This window comes from Clinocottus analis, unplaced genomic scaffold, assembly GCF_023055335.1.
Source record: "Clinocottus analis isolate CAN_PGR_092001 unplaced genomic scaffold, fCliAna1.0.p SCAF_16, whole genome shotgun sequence".
NCBI lineage: Eukaryota > Metazoa > Chordata > Actinopteri > Perciformes > Cottidae > Clinocottus > Clinocottus analis.
The window spans coordinates 13,862,170-13,878,689 of NW_027175887.1; the positions used below are offsets into that span (position 1 = coordinate 13,862,170).

Genomic DNA, 16,520 nt, shown 5'->3' on the forward strand with positions numbered 1-16,520 from the left:
TTCTTCTTGGCCTGGGGACTGGTACCAGTTGTGTTTATTAGTGGTTTTATGCTCCTCTTCTTCCAGCTCGTAAACCAGTGTGGAACAGCTCCAGGGGGCTTAACATTAGTGTTCTGCTCCATGTAGCGTACACACACGTTAGGAGATGAACACAAAGACCTACGGAGTGATGCTCCTTCAGCTGAAGCTGCATCTGGCTGAGCAGGTCTGGGGTTTGAAGACTTTACAGCTGCAAATTTACTCCATCAGAGAGTCTGTGATGACGACTTTTGGTCACGAGTGAAGGTGGAAGGTGTCGTGTGGAGAAACTGGCCTCAAGACTGAAGTCGACTGGGAGAATTCGAGAGTGAAGAAGCAGCTGGCAGACCAAACCAAATGTTTAGTGAGAAATTAACGGCCTGTCAGGGTACATTTTAATGACGCACAGCATCTTTCCCCAAAGTCAGGACACGATCAGGTCTATTAAAAGATAAAGCCGGTGTTGTATTACCTTTGATTATCATCAAGAAAATAATCAACAGGTCATTTATCTCTGTATGACTTAAAACGTGTATGTGCACATATTTTAATGTCATGTTGATGTAGCCGGCTGTGGCCAAAGACTGTTAGTAATCTTATTCACAGAATGAAAAATAACAATAATTTCGATTTAGAATCCGACAAGTTTAATGACAAACTTGTTTCAGTGTCTTTAATCAGTAGCATCAGTCCTTTGCTGCAGAAACAAGAATCAAACCATGGTTTGAAATCATCGTTAAACTGGAAGGAAAAGTTCTGCATTAAAATGCTTTTAAGGCCCGTTTTGTCCCGGAATCGCCTGAGAAGAGCTGAAGAAAAGGTCTCTGTTCAAAAAGCGGCGAGACTTCTTTGAAGAGTTCAGATGTGAGCTGCTCTGAAGGGAAGGCAGGAATATGGTAGCTGAGTGTCCAGAAGAGAGACGGAGACACAAAGATGGGACAGACTGTTACAACTGGCACCGGCTGCTTTCACCTCCGTCCAACATCACACACACTTACTGACTTACTGCATCGCACTCAATCAGCAGCTGTCTTTCTCTGGGCACCAACACAGACGAGGGGTTGTGTGTGTGTCCAGGAGGGTAAACTCATCTGAACTCATTTTTTGACTTTGCATACAGGTTGATGCATGACTTAAAGCCCTCAGGCTGTGATTGAAGCTCGTAAGCGGATGCAGTTAGGACAAAGAATCCGTCTTACTTTTGGGAAATATAAATGCCTGTATTTACACATCATCGTGCGTCGGTCCACTTTGCCGTGTTGAGTCTACAGCGTTTCCTCCGGCTGCTGCGCCCGCTGATGGAAATGCTGCAAAGCATCAGCTTCAGGTCGAAAACCTGTTGAATAGGTTCAGCCTGTCTGTGGCCGTCCATCATTCATCCAACCAGGAAGCTGCTGCAAACAGGAAGCAGGCCTGTTTATTGTACTGTGTAAGTTCCATGAGAAAATATTTAAAAACTCAATAATTTAATTACAAAACACGTATATTTATATTATGTATAATGTAATACTTGCTTACAAGTAACCAAGTTAGGTTACAACTTATAAAGGCTATTTATTTAAATAAATGTGTGCAGGTTGGAGTCCAGCTGCACACCTGCACACCTCCGTGTGTCTACCTGCCGGTAAACGGCCGTGCTCGGACTCTTGGGGCTGAAATGGAGCTTAACTTCTGCCCACAATAACACAAGTGCGAGACATTCGGGCTGGCTGCTCACACGACCGGCTGACATCACTCCTGGCTCCGGCTGCTGTTTGCTCTGCAGCCTGAAGCCGCCCAGACAGAGACCACGAGGGCATCAATAATAGCGTGAAAATCAAGAATTAACATTCAACAGACGGGACAAAAATATTACGTTCAAACTCGAGACAGTACCTTAGTGTGAAGGTATTTAAGAATGAATCAGATAATTACGTAAAAGTAGCAGGACCATTACCTAAAAACACTCGTGCATTATTGCTCCTTTTAGTAGTTCATCAACCTGGAGACAAGTTGAGATACTTTATATACTATTGGGTAGATTATTAGTACATCAGGAGTATATTGTGTTTTTGAAACATAACTAAAACTGTCAGATTAATTTAGTGCAGTCAAAAAAACACTTATGACATGTTTCATATCTCATTAAAATGTTTTTTAACTGTAAAATGTACTTTGCTCCTTCAAATTAAACACTAGAGGTTCTGTAAATCAGCTGAAATCCAAACTTTTATTGTAAAGGCTTCAGGTTTCAAGGAGCGTTTAAGGACAGCGCGTTTAAAGCGTCACAACTCCATCCAGTGGACAGTTTACTTCAAAAGGTAAACCTTTTTTTAACAATAAATAGTCCTTTACTTGTCGTTCTTTCACATCTGGTCACAAATCTATCAAACAATTCCAGCCAAGAAATTAAGACTTTGTGTGACTGCATGTCTTATACACAAACATTATGCTCTACACTAAACTGCCCAAAAGAAAACACACCTGAAACACTTTTTTTGTACAAAGTTTTATACAATATAATGCTTAAAAAACGTGTTCTGGCTTTGGGACAGCAGTGTAAAGGCACAGTGCAGGGTTAAATATCAAAATAAAGTTTCTGCTCAACTTCATGATTGTTATCATTAAACTTACATCATATTAAAATATTTGAATAGAAAATGTGTAACTTAGTGATATGTGTGAAAGCAGATAATGTTACATATGCCTGTACAGTATTTACACTTTTATTCAAGTCATTTTTGCACCTACAGGACTTTGCTCAGAGGTAATTACACGGGCCTCAAAGGCTTCAGTATCTCATTTCAGGATATCAGCGTTTATCTAATCTTGATACCAGAAGGACTTATAACAACAGATGAGTAATAACTTAAAAATGTAAACAGACGGGAGATTAGTCTGCTTTGTGATGCACAAGTGAGCCACAGGTGCCTTCAGGGACCGCTCTCTGAAACTAAAGAGGAAAGCTAACAAAGACACGATTCCCCCTTAAAGGGGATTAATCATCCCTTTGCTCTGCACAGTCTTGGTAAAGCTGAACACACTCCTCCTCCTCCCACGTCCTCTTCGTCAAATATCAGCCAGCCATTGCACTTGACCAAATATAAACTAAGTTTCTTGGCGCATGGACAGATTGAAATGGGGAGGAGTCTGACACACTGAGTTCAGCACAGGACAGACTGAAGGACAAACAACCAGGAAGAAGAAGAAAATATAACTAGTCTGGAGTTTTACAGGCAAATAAAAGGATATTAAAGCATATTGAATACTGCCTGCCTGAAGGAAAAGTAAGTTTTTTCCCCAAAAAAATGTTTGTATTTGTATTATTTCTTATTACTTGATACACAACACCAGCAGGCCCGGCCTCAGACGTCTGCTGTTGTCGATTTGCACAGGGCCACATGACAAATTACTTCACATTACTTGTGTGGGAGAACTGTGTGGTGTTTAAATAGCTGTGTAGCGGTTCCCTTTAGTTATTGTCGTCATTTCAACATTGTTCTGGTGTTTTTGGGCTCGGTGTAAAGCTTATGCATGCTGCCTTAACATACAAATACATATGTTCTTGTGCAGAACATTGACCTTAGCTGCAAAAGTTTCTCAATCTTTCCATTTTCTCTTACTCCGCCTCTAAAGATGTCCGCGTCTCCAGCTGCCTTTGCTGCTCGACGGGTGCTCGCTGCTGCGTCACATTCAAGCCATGAGGGAACGGGTCAGTGTGTCTTTACTGTTCCCTCGAAATGCACCAGAGCTTCTGCCCCTCCAGAGTCTTTTGTTGGAACAGTAGCTGAACGTCTGCAGGGCTGGCAGGCAGCCACCCTGCACATTTATGACTTGGCAAATGATCAGGAATCATATTTTAGTATTGATATGGAGTCTGAAGAGTAGAGACAGCTGCTATCATGTTATTTTCCTTCTTTCCCACATGCCTTGTGTAGCGCTTCAGTCGTGCACTTCCACTCATTGTGTTTTTCACAGTGAAAACCTGGAAGATGCTGAGCTTTGCTGTGGCCTTACCGGGTGTTGTCGTCTGCATTGCCAACGCCTACATGAAGGGGCAGGCACGCTCCCACGACCAGCCGGAGTTCGTGCCTTATTCTCACCTGCGTATCCGCACCAAGGTGAGTCCCGAAACCGACGTTTGCAACGGGATGAATATCAGGGTGTTTTTTCCTCCCGTTGTTGACTTTACTTCTACGTTCATATCTCTCCTTCCAGAAATTCCCCTGGGGAGATGGAAACCACTCTCTGTTCCACAACAATCACACCAACGCACTGCCCGACGGCTTCGAGGAGTCACACCACTGAGGGCAGCCGCCACATTTCTCAGCCGCGTGTTGCTGCTCGTATAAAACTGCATGCAGTCTGCAGTGCACTTGGCTTGATTGTACTGACCGAGGGGCCACCTAGACATGAATAAAACCGCTTTGTGCTGTATGACAATGAGTGCTATCTAGTTTTTGACCTTCCTGTCTTTTGAAATATCAACACTAGGGGCCGGCAAAGTCACAATTGTTAGAAGCTTGTAGTTAAGGGCTCTCAAAAGATCAGAAGAAGAGGCTGGTGATATTTTAGAGTTTCTGGAAAGTGTACCACACCAGTCACATGATTCACGTTTCCACCACTACGCTGCAAACTTGTAATTTGAATTAGTGCGCTCACCTCCTCTACAACAGCCTTTCCTCTTAGCGTGACATCTAGCATCCATCTACAAGCTGGAAGGTTTTACTTAGCATAGAGATGGTTTTTACTGACGCATCTTAAGTCGTAGAACTTGAAAAGCTTGTGTTAACCACGGACCTTAATTCACACTAAATGAACAGTAAGGGGATCATCAGTCATCACGGCTCGTCCTCTTGAGATCATGAACTTCTACCAAATCATATGGAAGTTCAACCAATGGCTGTTTCAGGATGTTGTGTGATTGAATAATATAACTTAATGTGCAAACCCACACTCCAACAACAAGACGCCAAACGCAAAGTGATGTTGCAACAATATATTCAGTGGCATAAATTGATATGAGACAGTTGGAATCTATACATTGTATATCTGCTAATCCATATGATCTCTATGTACAAAATAAACAACTGGCTACTAAACCAACCCTGATAATTCCAGTACTTCCAGCTCAATGACATTCATCAAATCCATCTTAAGACTTTTTCCACAAAAAAAATAATCACAATGCAAATGTCATTAGTAAATTATAATACAATTATGTCATGCTGGGACGGGCTACAGTTTATATTAGATTACATCAAAACTAAATTGAAATTATGCTTCCAGTTTATGAAAATAAAACAGTCATTTCTGTTAGCACACAAGAAATTCATACAGCAGGTTTTTTTTTAGGTAATCATACCGTTGCAGACTGCACTTCCAGATTTTGGATGAAAACTACTACAATGGCAACTCTTCCAGAAGCTGATTATAAGCCGCACAGTCGACCATCACTTCCTTTGTGCCTTCTGAATTCATGCCGCACAACTCTACTTGATATTTCCCTCCTCATTCAGCTCAGAGCTGCTGTGACCAGACTCAGTAGATCCCGTTTCAGAGTCTCCGTACAGTCGACCTCTCTGGCAATTCTGCGAAGACAAACCCCAGCAAGGTAGGAGGACACGAAGGGCCGAGGACAGTCCTGACAACCCAGCAGCAGAGACACGCAGGCCCGACCCAGTGCAGGGTAGCTGTACCGCTGAGAAAACCAGTACACCTGGGGGAGGAGCGCAGCCAGGAGCCCACCTCCACCTCCTCCACCACCTGCTCCAGAGGAGGACAGAGAGTCCCGAGCTGCTGATTTCAGACGCTGTGCTGAACCTTTCAAATTCTTTGGTCTTAACCTCAACTCCTCTGGATGAAGTGATCTGGAACCTGGAGTGGCACTTTTGATTGTCTTATGATCCGAAGTTGTATCCAGTCCTCTGCTGGCCTTTTCAACTGTTTCAGAGGGTTGTTTTTTTCGGTGTCTCTGGTGCTGGGAACTATTTGGTTTCTTTGTCTGTCCTGGTAGATCTTCTGTTTGCGCCTCAAAACCGGTCAACTCTAACTCGGATGTTCGATTGGCCAGGTTCTCCTCATCGGTGCACTCGTGGTGCACTTTAGATGCAGCATTCTCAGCTTTGTCCAGCGTGGGAGCTGATGCAACTCGACAGGCAGACTTGGTGGAGCAGGACAGGAGAAGAGACACGCACAGACCCTCCAACTCTCTCTGCAACTCAGTCACCAAAAATCGGCACGCTCCGATCATCATCTCGCCTAAAGCTGTTTTCTGGAAAGCAAAGTCTTCTGTCGACCAATCCCCTCTCTCTCTTTGGAAGATCTCAAGTCCTTCAAGGATTAATTTGTCCAAGATCGGACACTGTCCTCTCCTCTCTCCTCCGTCGCTTTCCCTGGTCGTTCCTGTGTCCTTGGTGAGGCGGCATCCATGCAGGTAGTGCAGCACTGGCAACAGCATTCCTGTGCTGACATCTTTGATGCGGATGGCTTCTTCCACATTACCCTGAGCTTCTTCAAATCCGCCTCTTAACAGAGCCCAGAAGTATTGAGAGCCGAGCCCGTCCCCCCCCTCCACCCCGGATACCGCTTCCCTGTTGGCTCGGAGCTGAGTACCGTCGTCCAGCAACAAGAGGAGGTCAAAGGTCGAGGCTCCGTAGGGACAGGTGTCAGCCAGGCGAGGTCTTTTCGAGGGAGGCGGTGAAACTTTGTCAATTTTACTGACTGACTGCATTAGGATTGGAATTGAATGTTTTTTGTTGTCGAGCTCCATCTTGATGCCAACCGTCAGGGTGGACAGGCATTCGATCAGGAGGGAGGAGAACAGCGAGCGGAGCTGAGAAGTCAGGCCTGAATGCGAAGAACTTAACCAATCAGAGAGAAACTTCACACCTTCAGCGGGGTGGTCTTCATCCACATCATCATCATCGCAACCAAGAGGCTGCAAAGCCAAGAGCAGCCCGCCGCTGTCCAGAAGAAGTTTCTTCAACAAGGACTTGTTGCTGTTGGAGAAAAAGAAGGTTACTAAAGATCAAATATGATCACTTATTCTGGATTAACTTTTTAATGGTCTCAGCAAGTGAGCACATAGCAAATTCAAAACCTTAGACTTAATTTTTTAATACTATATATCTGTAACCAAATAGATCCTTTTTTCACCAGATTGTACTCATATTCCTATTGATCGACTACTCACCTGCTGATTAATGGCAGAGACAACGCACAGTTTATCTTGTCGGACTCTGACCCTGAGAGCATCACGTGGGCAACAACCCCAGAGCCAAATCCAGACTCACACTGCACACGCAGATTATTAAGAAGAGAAAAACCTGCAGAGACAGTCAGGGCAACATTGTAAACTGCTGTTGTAAGAAACTCAAAAATGATCCAATGGTTTGTTTAATTATAGACAATCAAGGTTTATGGGTGAAATTGTTGATCTAAAGTTACTGCGTTGTAGATAAAGGATCTTTATCTCACCAAGCTGTTTAACTTTGGCTTTCACTCGGTCCGTCTGCCTCTCCTCTCCCTGAAATCCTCCCCCTCTCTGGCAGAGATGGTGGCGAATCAGCGCGACCGAGCCGGTTCGGACCAGCGCCTGCAAACAGTTGGGGTTGCAGCTCAGCCTGCAAAGCATCCGGAAGCACCTGCTGCTGGGGTCCTGGTGCTGGGTGAGGTAGTAGAGCAAGCCGGACATGACGCCTGAGCTGATCAGAGCAGCACTTGGGTCGGTGGCGTGGGAGAAGCGCGACAGCAGCAGCAGGATGGGCGACTCGGCCGTCCAGGGTTCAGGGTGGTAGGGGTGGTAAGCCATCGGGCGGGGCACCGATGGAGGGGTATCGAGAGTGACTTTAGTCAAACAAGCTGCCGAATGAGGACGCTGCCTCCTTCTGTGAGGGGATGAGAACTTTGAGGGAGAGACTGGTGTTTGGGTGGTTTTAGTGGGCGAGGAGATAGTGAAAGAACTGGTCTGGGTTTGCGGCGTGAGCACAGTGCCAGGTGGAGGACTAGAGGGAGGCGGAGCAGTGACTTTACATGAGGAAGACAGTTGGGGCTGAGCCGAAGAGGACACGGGGGAAGGATGAGCAGCTTTTTTGGAAGAAGAGGCCGTAGGGTTGGATGGAGAAGAGTTTTTAAGAGAGGAAAAGGAATCAGAGTTTGGAGAGGAGGTTTGAGGGGATGAAGACGGTGGGATCTGAAGACTCCCCCATTCTCCTTCAACACCAGAGGAATCCAGCAGGTCCCCCTCTGAAGAGATCAATCCCTCAGACACCAACCAAGACCTGTAGAGAGAGAGAAAAAAGCATGAAGATAAACAATAGACAATCTTAGAATCAAATTCACAGGGAATATAGATAAACCAGTGCTTTAAAATGTACCTGAGACTTAAAAAGCTTGATGAACAAAGACCTTGCTCCTTTCCTGCTTCCTCCTTCTTGCAGCCCTCGGGGGGAAAGTCAAAGGAGTCGAAACATGACGAGGGCATGAGCTCAGTGGGGGACATGCTAGAGGAGAGGGTCACATCCATCCTCTCAGCATATTGTTCCTCGCCTCTGGTGAGCTCAACCAGTCGCGCAACAAGCAGCGGGACAAGTCCCAACTCCTGCAGCTGGTCCATGGCAGATTCATCAAAAACAAAGTCTACACAGGCCAGGATGGCGAGTCGGGAATAGGGGTGACTCTGATGGGCCGCCAGAAAGCCAATCAGCACCTCCAGTCCACTGCTCTCCTTCACCTTGGCGCGGTTGACCGCCTCCTTGCAGCACAAGCACAGCGCCTTGAGGAAGACTCCAGACTTCAGGGGGTCCCTCTTGACCTCCTCAGTGAACTTCTGAATGACCCCGAGTGACCCGACGAAAGGGCGAAGGCAGCCCTGGGAGCACATGTTGGCCAGGGTTTTCAGTGCCAGCTCCTCAAAAGATTCATCACACTGCCCCAACGCCATGACACCGAGCTGAGCGAGGACTCCAGAACGGGACACCTCCCTGGCACATTCGACCCCACAGCCCCGGGTCAGCTCGTGGAGGGTCCTGAGCGCCGCCCGTCTGAGCCCCAGGGGGTATTCTGGAGCGATGAGAGGGGCAAGAGCCGTTAAGGTCCCCTGGGTGAGCAGCAACAGGCGGTTAGAGTGCGTATCGGAGAGGTAGAGCAGAGCCCGAGCAGCCGACTGAGCGCACTCCAGTTTAGGACAGGGCTCTTTGGGCGGAGCAGCCGTGGGGGAGGACGGGCCAGAAGAAAGAGAAACACACAGGAGGAGAAGAGGAACACCACCTGGAAGAAGTTAAAAAAAAAAAAGAAAAATATTTGATGGTTTTTAAATCTGATTTTAGAAAGCATTTTCTCATGTGAATAGACATTTCCTATTGAATAATAAAGTTATGAATAGCTGAACGTAGGGCTGATTAACCTGGAGATTGTTTTCTCCATTAATCATTTGGTCTATAAAACCATAATACAAATTATAACTTAAAAAAACTGTGAAAATGTCTTCACTATTTCCTTAAGTCCCAAGTGAAGTCTTTAAATATTTTATTTTGTTGAGCTAACAAAACCCCGGAAATATTTAGGTCACTATAATGCAAAACAAAAAAAGCTGAAAAGTCTCAAATATGAGCAGCTAGAAGCATTAAATATTTGTCATTTTTGCTTTAACAAATTATTCAAACAATTAATGATATAAATCAATATTATGAGATTAATCAACAAATTGTTGCAGCTCTGGCCGTATGGGTTACTTTGTGCTGCTGCATGACTCTTATCTTACTGAAGAATAAAAGATGTATTTCCCAGAATGAGTGTCTGTTTACTGTTGATAACTCTTAGATATAGACACAGCTCATTTGTGCAGATAAAGAGTTGCACAGTCACTCTGCGGGTTTTCTTTTTAACTCCTCTGCTCATTTTGTTGTTTCAGCAAAGTTCTCAAGGTATTACTTATTGTGTGAATAAGATTATGAACTTCCTATAATTCCATGAGTAATTAACAGATTAAAAGAAAGTCGGTAAGGCAGGTTGATCTGTAACTGTGGTATTTAACCATATATTCTATGAAGTCTAAAAATACGAACCCGTAAAATACACAGCCAAATTGTAACTATCGTACCACAAATATTGATAACCCTTCCATTAGTCCACATGTGAATCAACATTATTATAAAAACTACTATTGTGCTGCTACTACAAACATGTATAATTTCAAGCTGCATTCCAAATAAGAAATAAATTCTGAAAATTTAAAATTACGATTGACATTTGAGACTCACCAGCCGAGTGGATGAGTGCAGAGCTCTCTGGATCCATGGCCAAGTTCCCCAAAGCCCGGGCTGCTCGGTTCTGGACGGTCTCCAGGGCCATATTTTCCTTCAGGATCTCAACTGTAACAGCCAAGAATTGTTTCGAGATTAGAAAAAAAATTTTTAAAGTTATTATTCTAAGATAAAAGGATTTATAACAAAGTAAATGATCGTTTACCTACGATATTGATCCCATCAAGCTTACGGACCTGTAGAGGCAGACATGTCAAATGTGAGCAGTTTAAAAGGGTGCTTTAATAATAAATAATAGAGAATATCTGTTTTCCTTTTATCTCACCTCGATGCGTGTCTGCAGCTCAGTGCAGCAGTTTGCTAGGATGCTCAGCGCCAGGTCCAGGGTTTTCCTCGAGCATTCTGGGTTTTTGAGCAGGTCCAACAGGGGCCGGAGACCCCTTTGAGTTCTGAATCTGGCAATGCCAGCCTTGTCCCCCTTAATGTGCTGCGTCCGGATAGCGACCAGGGCTCGCCACTGGGAGACTCTGGACCTCTTGTCCACATCTCTGCCTCCACCTGAGTCCACCTGGCCATGCCCCTGAGGTTCTGCCCCTGGTCCAGGTTTAGAAAGGTGAGCCAGGCACCACGTCAAAGAAGACTCTGGAGATGATGGGTGATCCTCTCTAGAGGGTGCTCGAGATTGTTTCCCGTCACCTTGCACAGGTGACGCAGCCATGGTCTCTCTGCCTGACAAGCCTGCGGGTTCAATTATCCTGATTGTCCTCGTCTCAGTTGAGACCGATACTTTTCACTTCGTGGAGCGTCACTGGACGCGCACATTGAAACACTGAGAAATTAAATAGCATGTCCTTTTCCTTTAAATTTATAGCTTCCTTACTACACTGGTTTATGTGCTCTTCGCAAATTCATTCAAAAATCTTTTTCAAAGTTTCCGCAAAAAAACATTCTGGTGTGATCAGAAAACTACAGATACCATGAAAAAGGAAAGTTGTACCACCTGACACCGCGGTCGCTGATGGGAGATGGAGTTCCAACAGCTCCGGTCCACTCCCTAAAAAAACAGGCCTACATCGTGAGAAGGCCGAACAAACGTTATTCTACGTGGTAGACATGTATTATCTCAATGGAACATATTTTTACACATCAAATGGCGGATTAAAGCGCTAATTGATCAATGTTTTGCTACCACTGGCCAAATAATTTTTGTAGAACAAAATGCAATCGCCTGTGTTAGCCGCTAACGCCATCTTTAGCCAAACAACAAAACAGGGGCGGTCGAGGGAGGGAGCAGGGAGCGAAGAGGTGGGTCGGTGAGATATATGCTGGTACTTGTAGTTTAAACGTCGCTGTCTTTCATCCTCCCCTCTTGTATTCCCTTCCTTTAAAGAACTACATTCCCCTTGTCATCGACAAATAGTCGCTTGTAGTGAACAATTCGCAAAGTTTAGGGATTGTAGTTTTGCCGGGACAGCAGAGTACTCCAAAGCGCGTATTTAACAACTAAAACGGACTACACGTCCCAACCTGCCAAGTAACGTTGTTATAGTCATCGTTTTACTCGATGCGAGAAAGGACATCGCGGCCGCTGATATGTTGTTAAATTCCACGATAGAAACACACGGTTGATAACAAAAACTCAAACAACTTTCACTGTTGTTGTAATGCTTTAACATCATGGAGGTGATCGAGACAATTGTGATCCAAAGTACTGAGGTGGCAGAAAAGGAAACGGTTGTGTCCTGCGTGGACAGCGATAAAACTAAAGCAGGTTAGTAGCCGACACCCTGAAGTTAAACAGGTTTCATCCAGTCATCGCGTGAAGCGAGGAGGGCCCGATGAGTGCGCAGTCTCTGCCCATTAGAGTCATTACAGCCATAGACCGTGACTCGCATAATGCCAGTTACATTAATAACTATATACCGTTTGATTACCTCACATTGACGCCATAATCAGATAATTTATGTCCCAAAAAATAAAGAAACAAAAACGAACAAACAGGAAATAGGTTCAATGTAAGGTTATATAATTTAACAACCAATGACATGATATAATTAGTTTTTTCTCTAGAATTCATGTGGACACTGCAGGTTCAATTTAAGGTTATATAATTTAACAACCAGTGACATGATACAATTTGTTTTCTTTCTAGAATTCATATGGACACTGCAGGCCACATGGCACCTGGTCAACACCAGACTAGAAATGGACCAGGCTTTTGATCAGCCAGTATGCAAGAAAAAGAAACTCTGGGAGACGGTGGCAGAGAAGGTGAACACCAAACTGAGAGAGTCAGAGGCCACCGATGTCACCGTGAAGGCGTACGAGTGTGACCTCAAGTGGAGAAACATGTTGGCCACATACAGGAAGAACTCCGAGAGGGCCAAGAGGCTGGGGGCGGCCAGCGTCCACTGGGAGTTCTTCAAGGCCATGCACGAGGTCCTGGGTAAGAGCAGGGAGGAGATTGAAGCCCAGCGAAGGGCCAAACTCAGCGGGACGAGAGTGGGCAAGGCCATGGCCAGCAAGAGGTTCACCCCAATCCTCCCCAACCCGCCGACAACAGCCGCTGCCTGCACTGCCAGGCCTCCACAGGACGTCCTGCAGCTGTACATGGAGCTGCAGGAGAGGAAGATGAACATGTGGGCCCAGCAGAAAGCCCTGGAGGAGAGGAAGATAGAGGCCATTAACAACCTGGCCCAGGCCATCTCCAGCCTCGCTCAGAAGAACAGCACACAGATGTCCAAGGACGGACTTTAGCCCAAAAACTTGAATCACATTACACAAGGTTGTGTCAATAGCTTGAGTGTGTTTGTTAGAACGGTTTTTAAGATTGTTGTCATGTTGGCACATTTTTAACTAGTACAGTTTTAAGATTAATTTGGCCAGTTGTGAACTTGATTTTGGAGCAGTTCAGAAAACGAGACACACACTCACAAATCATCTTTCGTTCGTACTGCAAGCAGATTATACATGCCTCATCAAATTTGTCCTTTTCTGTTGGTTGAATGTAATCACTCATTTTTATACCGCAATAGAAGAGTGAATTATGGTTGGCTGATAAGAGTACAAGAAAAAACTATTTTTTTTACTTAAACAGGCACACTAGCATTACTGTATTAGTTATGTTATATAACATACCAACAACCTATGCAAAAGTAGAACATGATATTTTTTTATGCAGGCACCAAATGTGAACAAACTCAAACGGAAATGATCACAAGAGTATTCATTGACACACTTGTACCATTAATGTATTAATAATATACACTTTGTCAATATGCACAACTTCACTTTTTGTTATATTCCAATAAACAATCCTGCAACTTATTACTACCATAGTAGTTTTGTAGGGAAACGCTCTCTCGCGTGACTGTTTTATTTTGAAACGTTTACCGGATATATTGTTACGATAGTGTCCGCCTTGACGCCAGGGATTGCACTGTTGACGGAAGTGTATTTAGATTTATGGAAGTTTACTGCCCTCCAGTGGTCACAGTGAGGAATTGCAACCTATATTTTTCCGCAGATAAATTTAAATATGACATTATTATGTATTTACAACTCGTGTAGTGTTATTACTGTAACACAAATACTGCCGACAATTTTTAATAGAAAGTTTGAAAGTTTTGGTCCAAAGATGTATTACACCTGGAAATTGTCACACTGGCATCAAGGTGGACATAGTAGTATACACTCATTTCCGGTTATTACTTTTGAAATAAATTTTGGTGAAAAAAGTGAATGATGAAAATATAACTAAATTCATTGTACCTTTAATTACTTATTTTCTGACAATTTGTAAAGTTTTTTTTGGCACCCTATACTTTTCAAGAGCCTGGATAAGATCTCACTAGTCAGACTCTTCAGTGGTTATTATTTGTGTTTCTTAGCCATACGCTTTATTCCGCTGTATTACAGACCCGCAGGTTTTATGGGTTGTTGCACATACTTAAAAGAAATACACTGGCATTTACATACATCTACAGTACTAAGGCATATTTTGTGTGATTACCTTTTTATTCTGTATTTGTAAAGTGTAACAAGCGGTGATAATGTTCCATTTCTCTTAGTCCAATATCATCATTTGTCATCTCCATTATAGTTAACTACAGCAATAACCTTTATAATAATTCATACAATGTAAAAGCTTCAAAGGCCAAGCTATCTGTTATCCGACAGTTGTAATGAGAGACCCGGAAAGTAGAGATTCTGTAAAAAAAGAAACTTTTTAATATTAAAGAACCATTTCCCACCCGACATCATCACATCACGTGCTTCCAGAATCAAACCTTTTAAACAACAAATTTGAGATGGCGTCTCGTCTGAGTACACCCTCGTCGTCCATCTCCAACTCCCCCTCTTGGGGGGTTAAGGCTTCCTCTTTCTCAACGTTCCCTTGAACCACCTGTCCCATGTCCAAAAACACATTGTGCAACACACAGGTGGTCAGCACAACGGCTCTCGCTCGCTCGTAGTTTCTGATATCCAGATACCGGAGCCTTTTAAATCGGGCTTTCAGGTTGGCAACAGCCTGGTCCAGGATGTGAAAATGCTCGTCGAGCATCTGATTGAAGAGCTCCTCTCTCGGTCCATGACTTCCCAAGTATGGAGTTAAAATCTGAGCAGTGAGCGGGTAGCCGGCTCGGGCCACGAGGCAGGAGCCAGAGGGCATCAGTTCGGGCTGCCGCTTGAGTTTGTCCCTCAGAGCGCCGCCTCGGTCCATATCTGAGCCTCTACCGATGCTGCAGTGGAGGAATCGGCCTTTACGGTCGCATGCGAGCTGCAAGTTCAGCCAGGAGTCGGGATTGGCCTCCTTCTTTATCCTCTTCACTTCCGGCACCGTGCTCTCCACGTCCTGCGTCCCTATTGGCAGGCGGATCGGGATGCGGGTGTGTCCCAACACTGCCAGGACCCGAGGGACACCTTGCTGCTCCTCCTGCTGCTGCTGCTGCTGCTCCTTCTTGGGACCGCAAAGTGAGAAGAGGGCTTCCACGGCCTCATCACCTGGAGAACAGAGAAAACAGACCTGTCGTTATCGTTTCCAAATCCCTAGCATCACTTTAATGATCACGTACGACAAACCAAACCGAGGTCAAACCCACCGACTGGCCACCGGATCTGCTTCTCTTGCAGCATGTTGAGGCGCTCGCAGAAAGAAAAGAAGATCCTGTGGATGTTTCCTTTCTCCAGGTGGGAGCGGTGGGACACAGAGCGGTAGCTGACGTGCTCAGAGAGCAGAGTGAGGGACAGCAAGACCGTTTGGGACAGAGACAAGCGGGCCCGTCCGGCCATCCGACCCCTGGATTCAGAGTTTTGAAGCAGATCTGTGATGTACTGATGGGAGAGAGGGAGAAAGAAAGAGTAGATTCAGACAACTGTTTGAGGAGAAACCCTATCATGGCTCCAATATTACCTAAAAAATACTTCACACCTTTTATTCAGATAGACATGCCAACCTAAAAAATAATAATAACATTGGGAAATGTCTATATCTGCCAATATTTTAGGTGTCTTAGTGTAGTTCTCACATTGGAATGATATTTGTTTTGTTCATGAATTTTATTCTTAATTTGTTCAATCCATTCACCCTTCAGATAAGTCAACAAGCACAAAGGAAAAGTTAAATGTAAACTTATTCTAATAACATTCAGTATCATCAACCTAACAGACAGACACCTTGACTGCTGCACCGTCATCGCTCTCCTTCGGTACTGGGGGCTCCGGCTCCTCTTTCTCCGGGGGACCGACGCACGTTTCCGGCGGTAAAACTCGGGGCTCCGCGCTCGCAGGACTCGCGGGCGGAGGCCGAGCTTCAAGTCGAGCCATCAGATCCGCCTCCAGGATATCCTCCACCGCCTGGTCCAGCCGCTGCTCCAGCTCGCCCGGGGACAGGGGCTGCCACTCCCGCTCCACCACGTCCAGCACGGCTCGGCCCGCCGACAAAACGCACTCGCGGACGTCCATTAGCGGCTCTCTGTGCTCGCTGCGCCGTCGAGGCTGACGACGCGCTGCCTTCAGGGGCTGCAGGAAAGTTCGCAACTCTGAAGGAACGACGAGCAGCGCGGCGTCATCGTTTGCAAAAGTGGTGCTTTCTTTGACGTGTTAAGCGTAACTTTTAAAAAAAATACATTTTATAAAGATAGACCTTTAGAGCTAAAATATCGCCAAAACTCAACAGAGAATTCATAATTTATCAAGCTAAAATGTTTTAGCCGGTCACGTAATTTACTGATTCTGTTTTATGTTGAAGTAAAATAT

At 44.9% G+C, this 16,520-nt stretch overlaps 4 protein-coding genes across 4 annotated transcripts; 2 read left to right on the top strand and 2 right to left on the bottom strand.

Annotated features, from left to right (window-relative positions):
* The first annotated feature begins 3,135 nt into the window (after nt 1-3,135).
* On the top strand, nt 3,136-4,443 carry cox6a2 (cytochrome c oxidase subunit 6A2). The gene is made up of 4 exons (XM_068579164.1): nt 3,136-3,284; nt 3,634-3,709; nt 3,976-4,118; nt 4,216-4,443. The coding sequence occupies exons 2-4, from the start codon at nt 3,634-3,636 to the stop codon at nt 4,303-4,305; spliced, it is 309 nt and encodes a 102-aa protein (XP_068435265.1). The 5' UTR covers nt 3,136-3,284; the 3' UTR covers nt 4,306-4,443.
* Nucleotides 4,444-4,990: 547 nt separating this feature from the next.
* On the bottom strand, nt 4,991-11,501 carry armc5 (armadillo repeat containing 5). Its single transcript, XM_068579162.1, has 7 exons — nt 10,588-11,501; nt 10,468-10,498; nt 10,260-10,370; nt 8,376-9,267; nt 7,477-8,279; nt 7,193-7,325; nt 4,991-6,998 (listed from the first exon to the last, which is right to left on the bottom strand). Exons 1-7 carry the CDS (start codon nt 10,978-10,980, stop codon nt 5,513-5,515), a joined length of 3,849 nt encoding a protein of 1,282 aa, XP_068435263.1. The 5' UTR covers nt 10,981-11,501; the 3' UTR covers nt 4,991-5,512.
* Nucleotides 11,502-11,839: 338 nt separating this feature from the next.
* On the top strand, nt 11,840-13,568 carry si:dkey-66i24.7 (uncharacterized). The gene is made up of 2 exons (XM_068579206.1): nt 11,840-12,033; nt 12,415-13,568. The coding sequence occupies exons 1-2, from the start codon at nt 11,940-11,942 to the stop codon at nt 13,017-13,019; spliced, it is 699 nt and encodes a 232-aa protein (XP_068435307.1). The 5' UTR covers nt 11,840-11,939; the 3' UTR covers nt 13,020-13,568.
* Nucleotides 13,569-14,172: 604 nt separating this feature from the next.
* On the bottom strand, nt 14,173-16,242 carry LOC137786996 (putative nuclease HARBI1). The gene is made up of 3 exons (XM_068579173.1): nt 15,939-16,242; nt 15,365-15,596; nt 14,173-15,266 (listed from the first exon to the last, which is right to left on the bottom strand). Exons 1-3 carry the CDS (start codon nt 16,224-16,226, stop codon nt 14,530-14,532), a joined length of 1,257 nt encoding a protein of 418 aa, XP_068435274.1. The 5' UTR covers nt 16,227-16,242; the 3' UTR covers nt 14,173-14,529.
* Between the last annotated feature and the right edge of the window lie 278 nt (nt 16,243-16,520).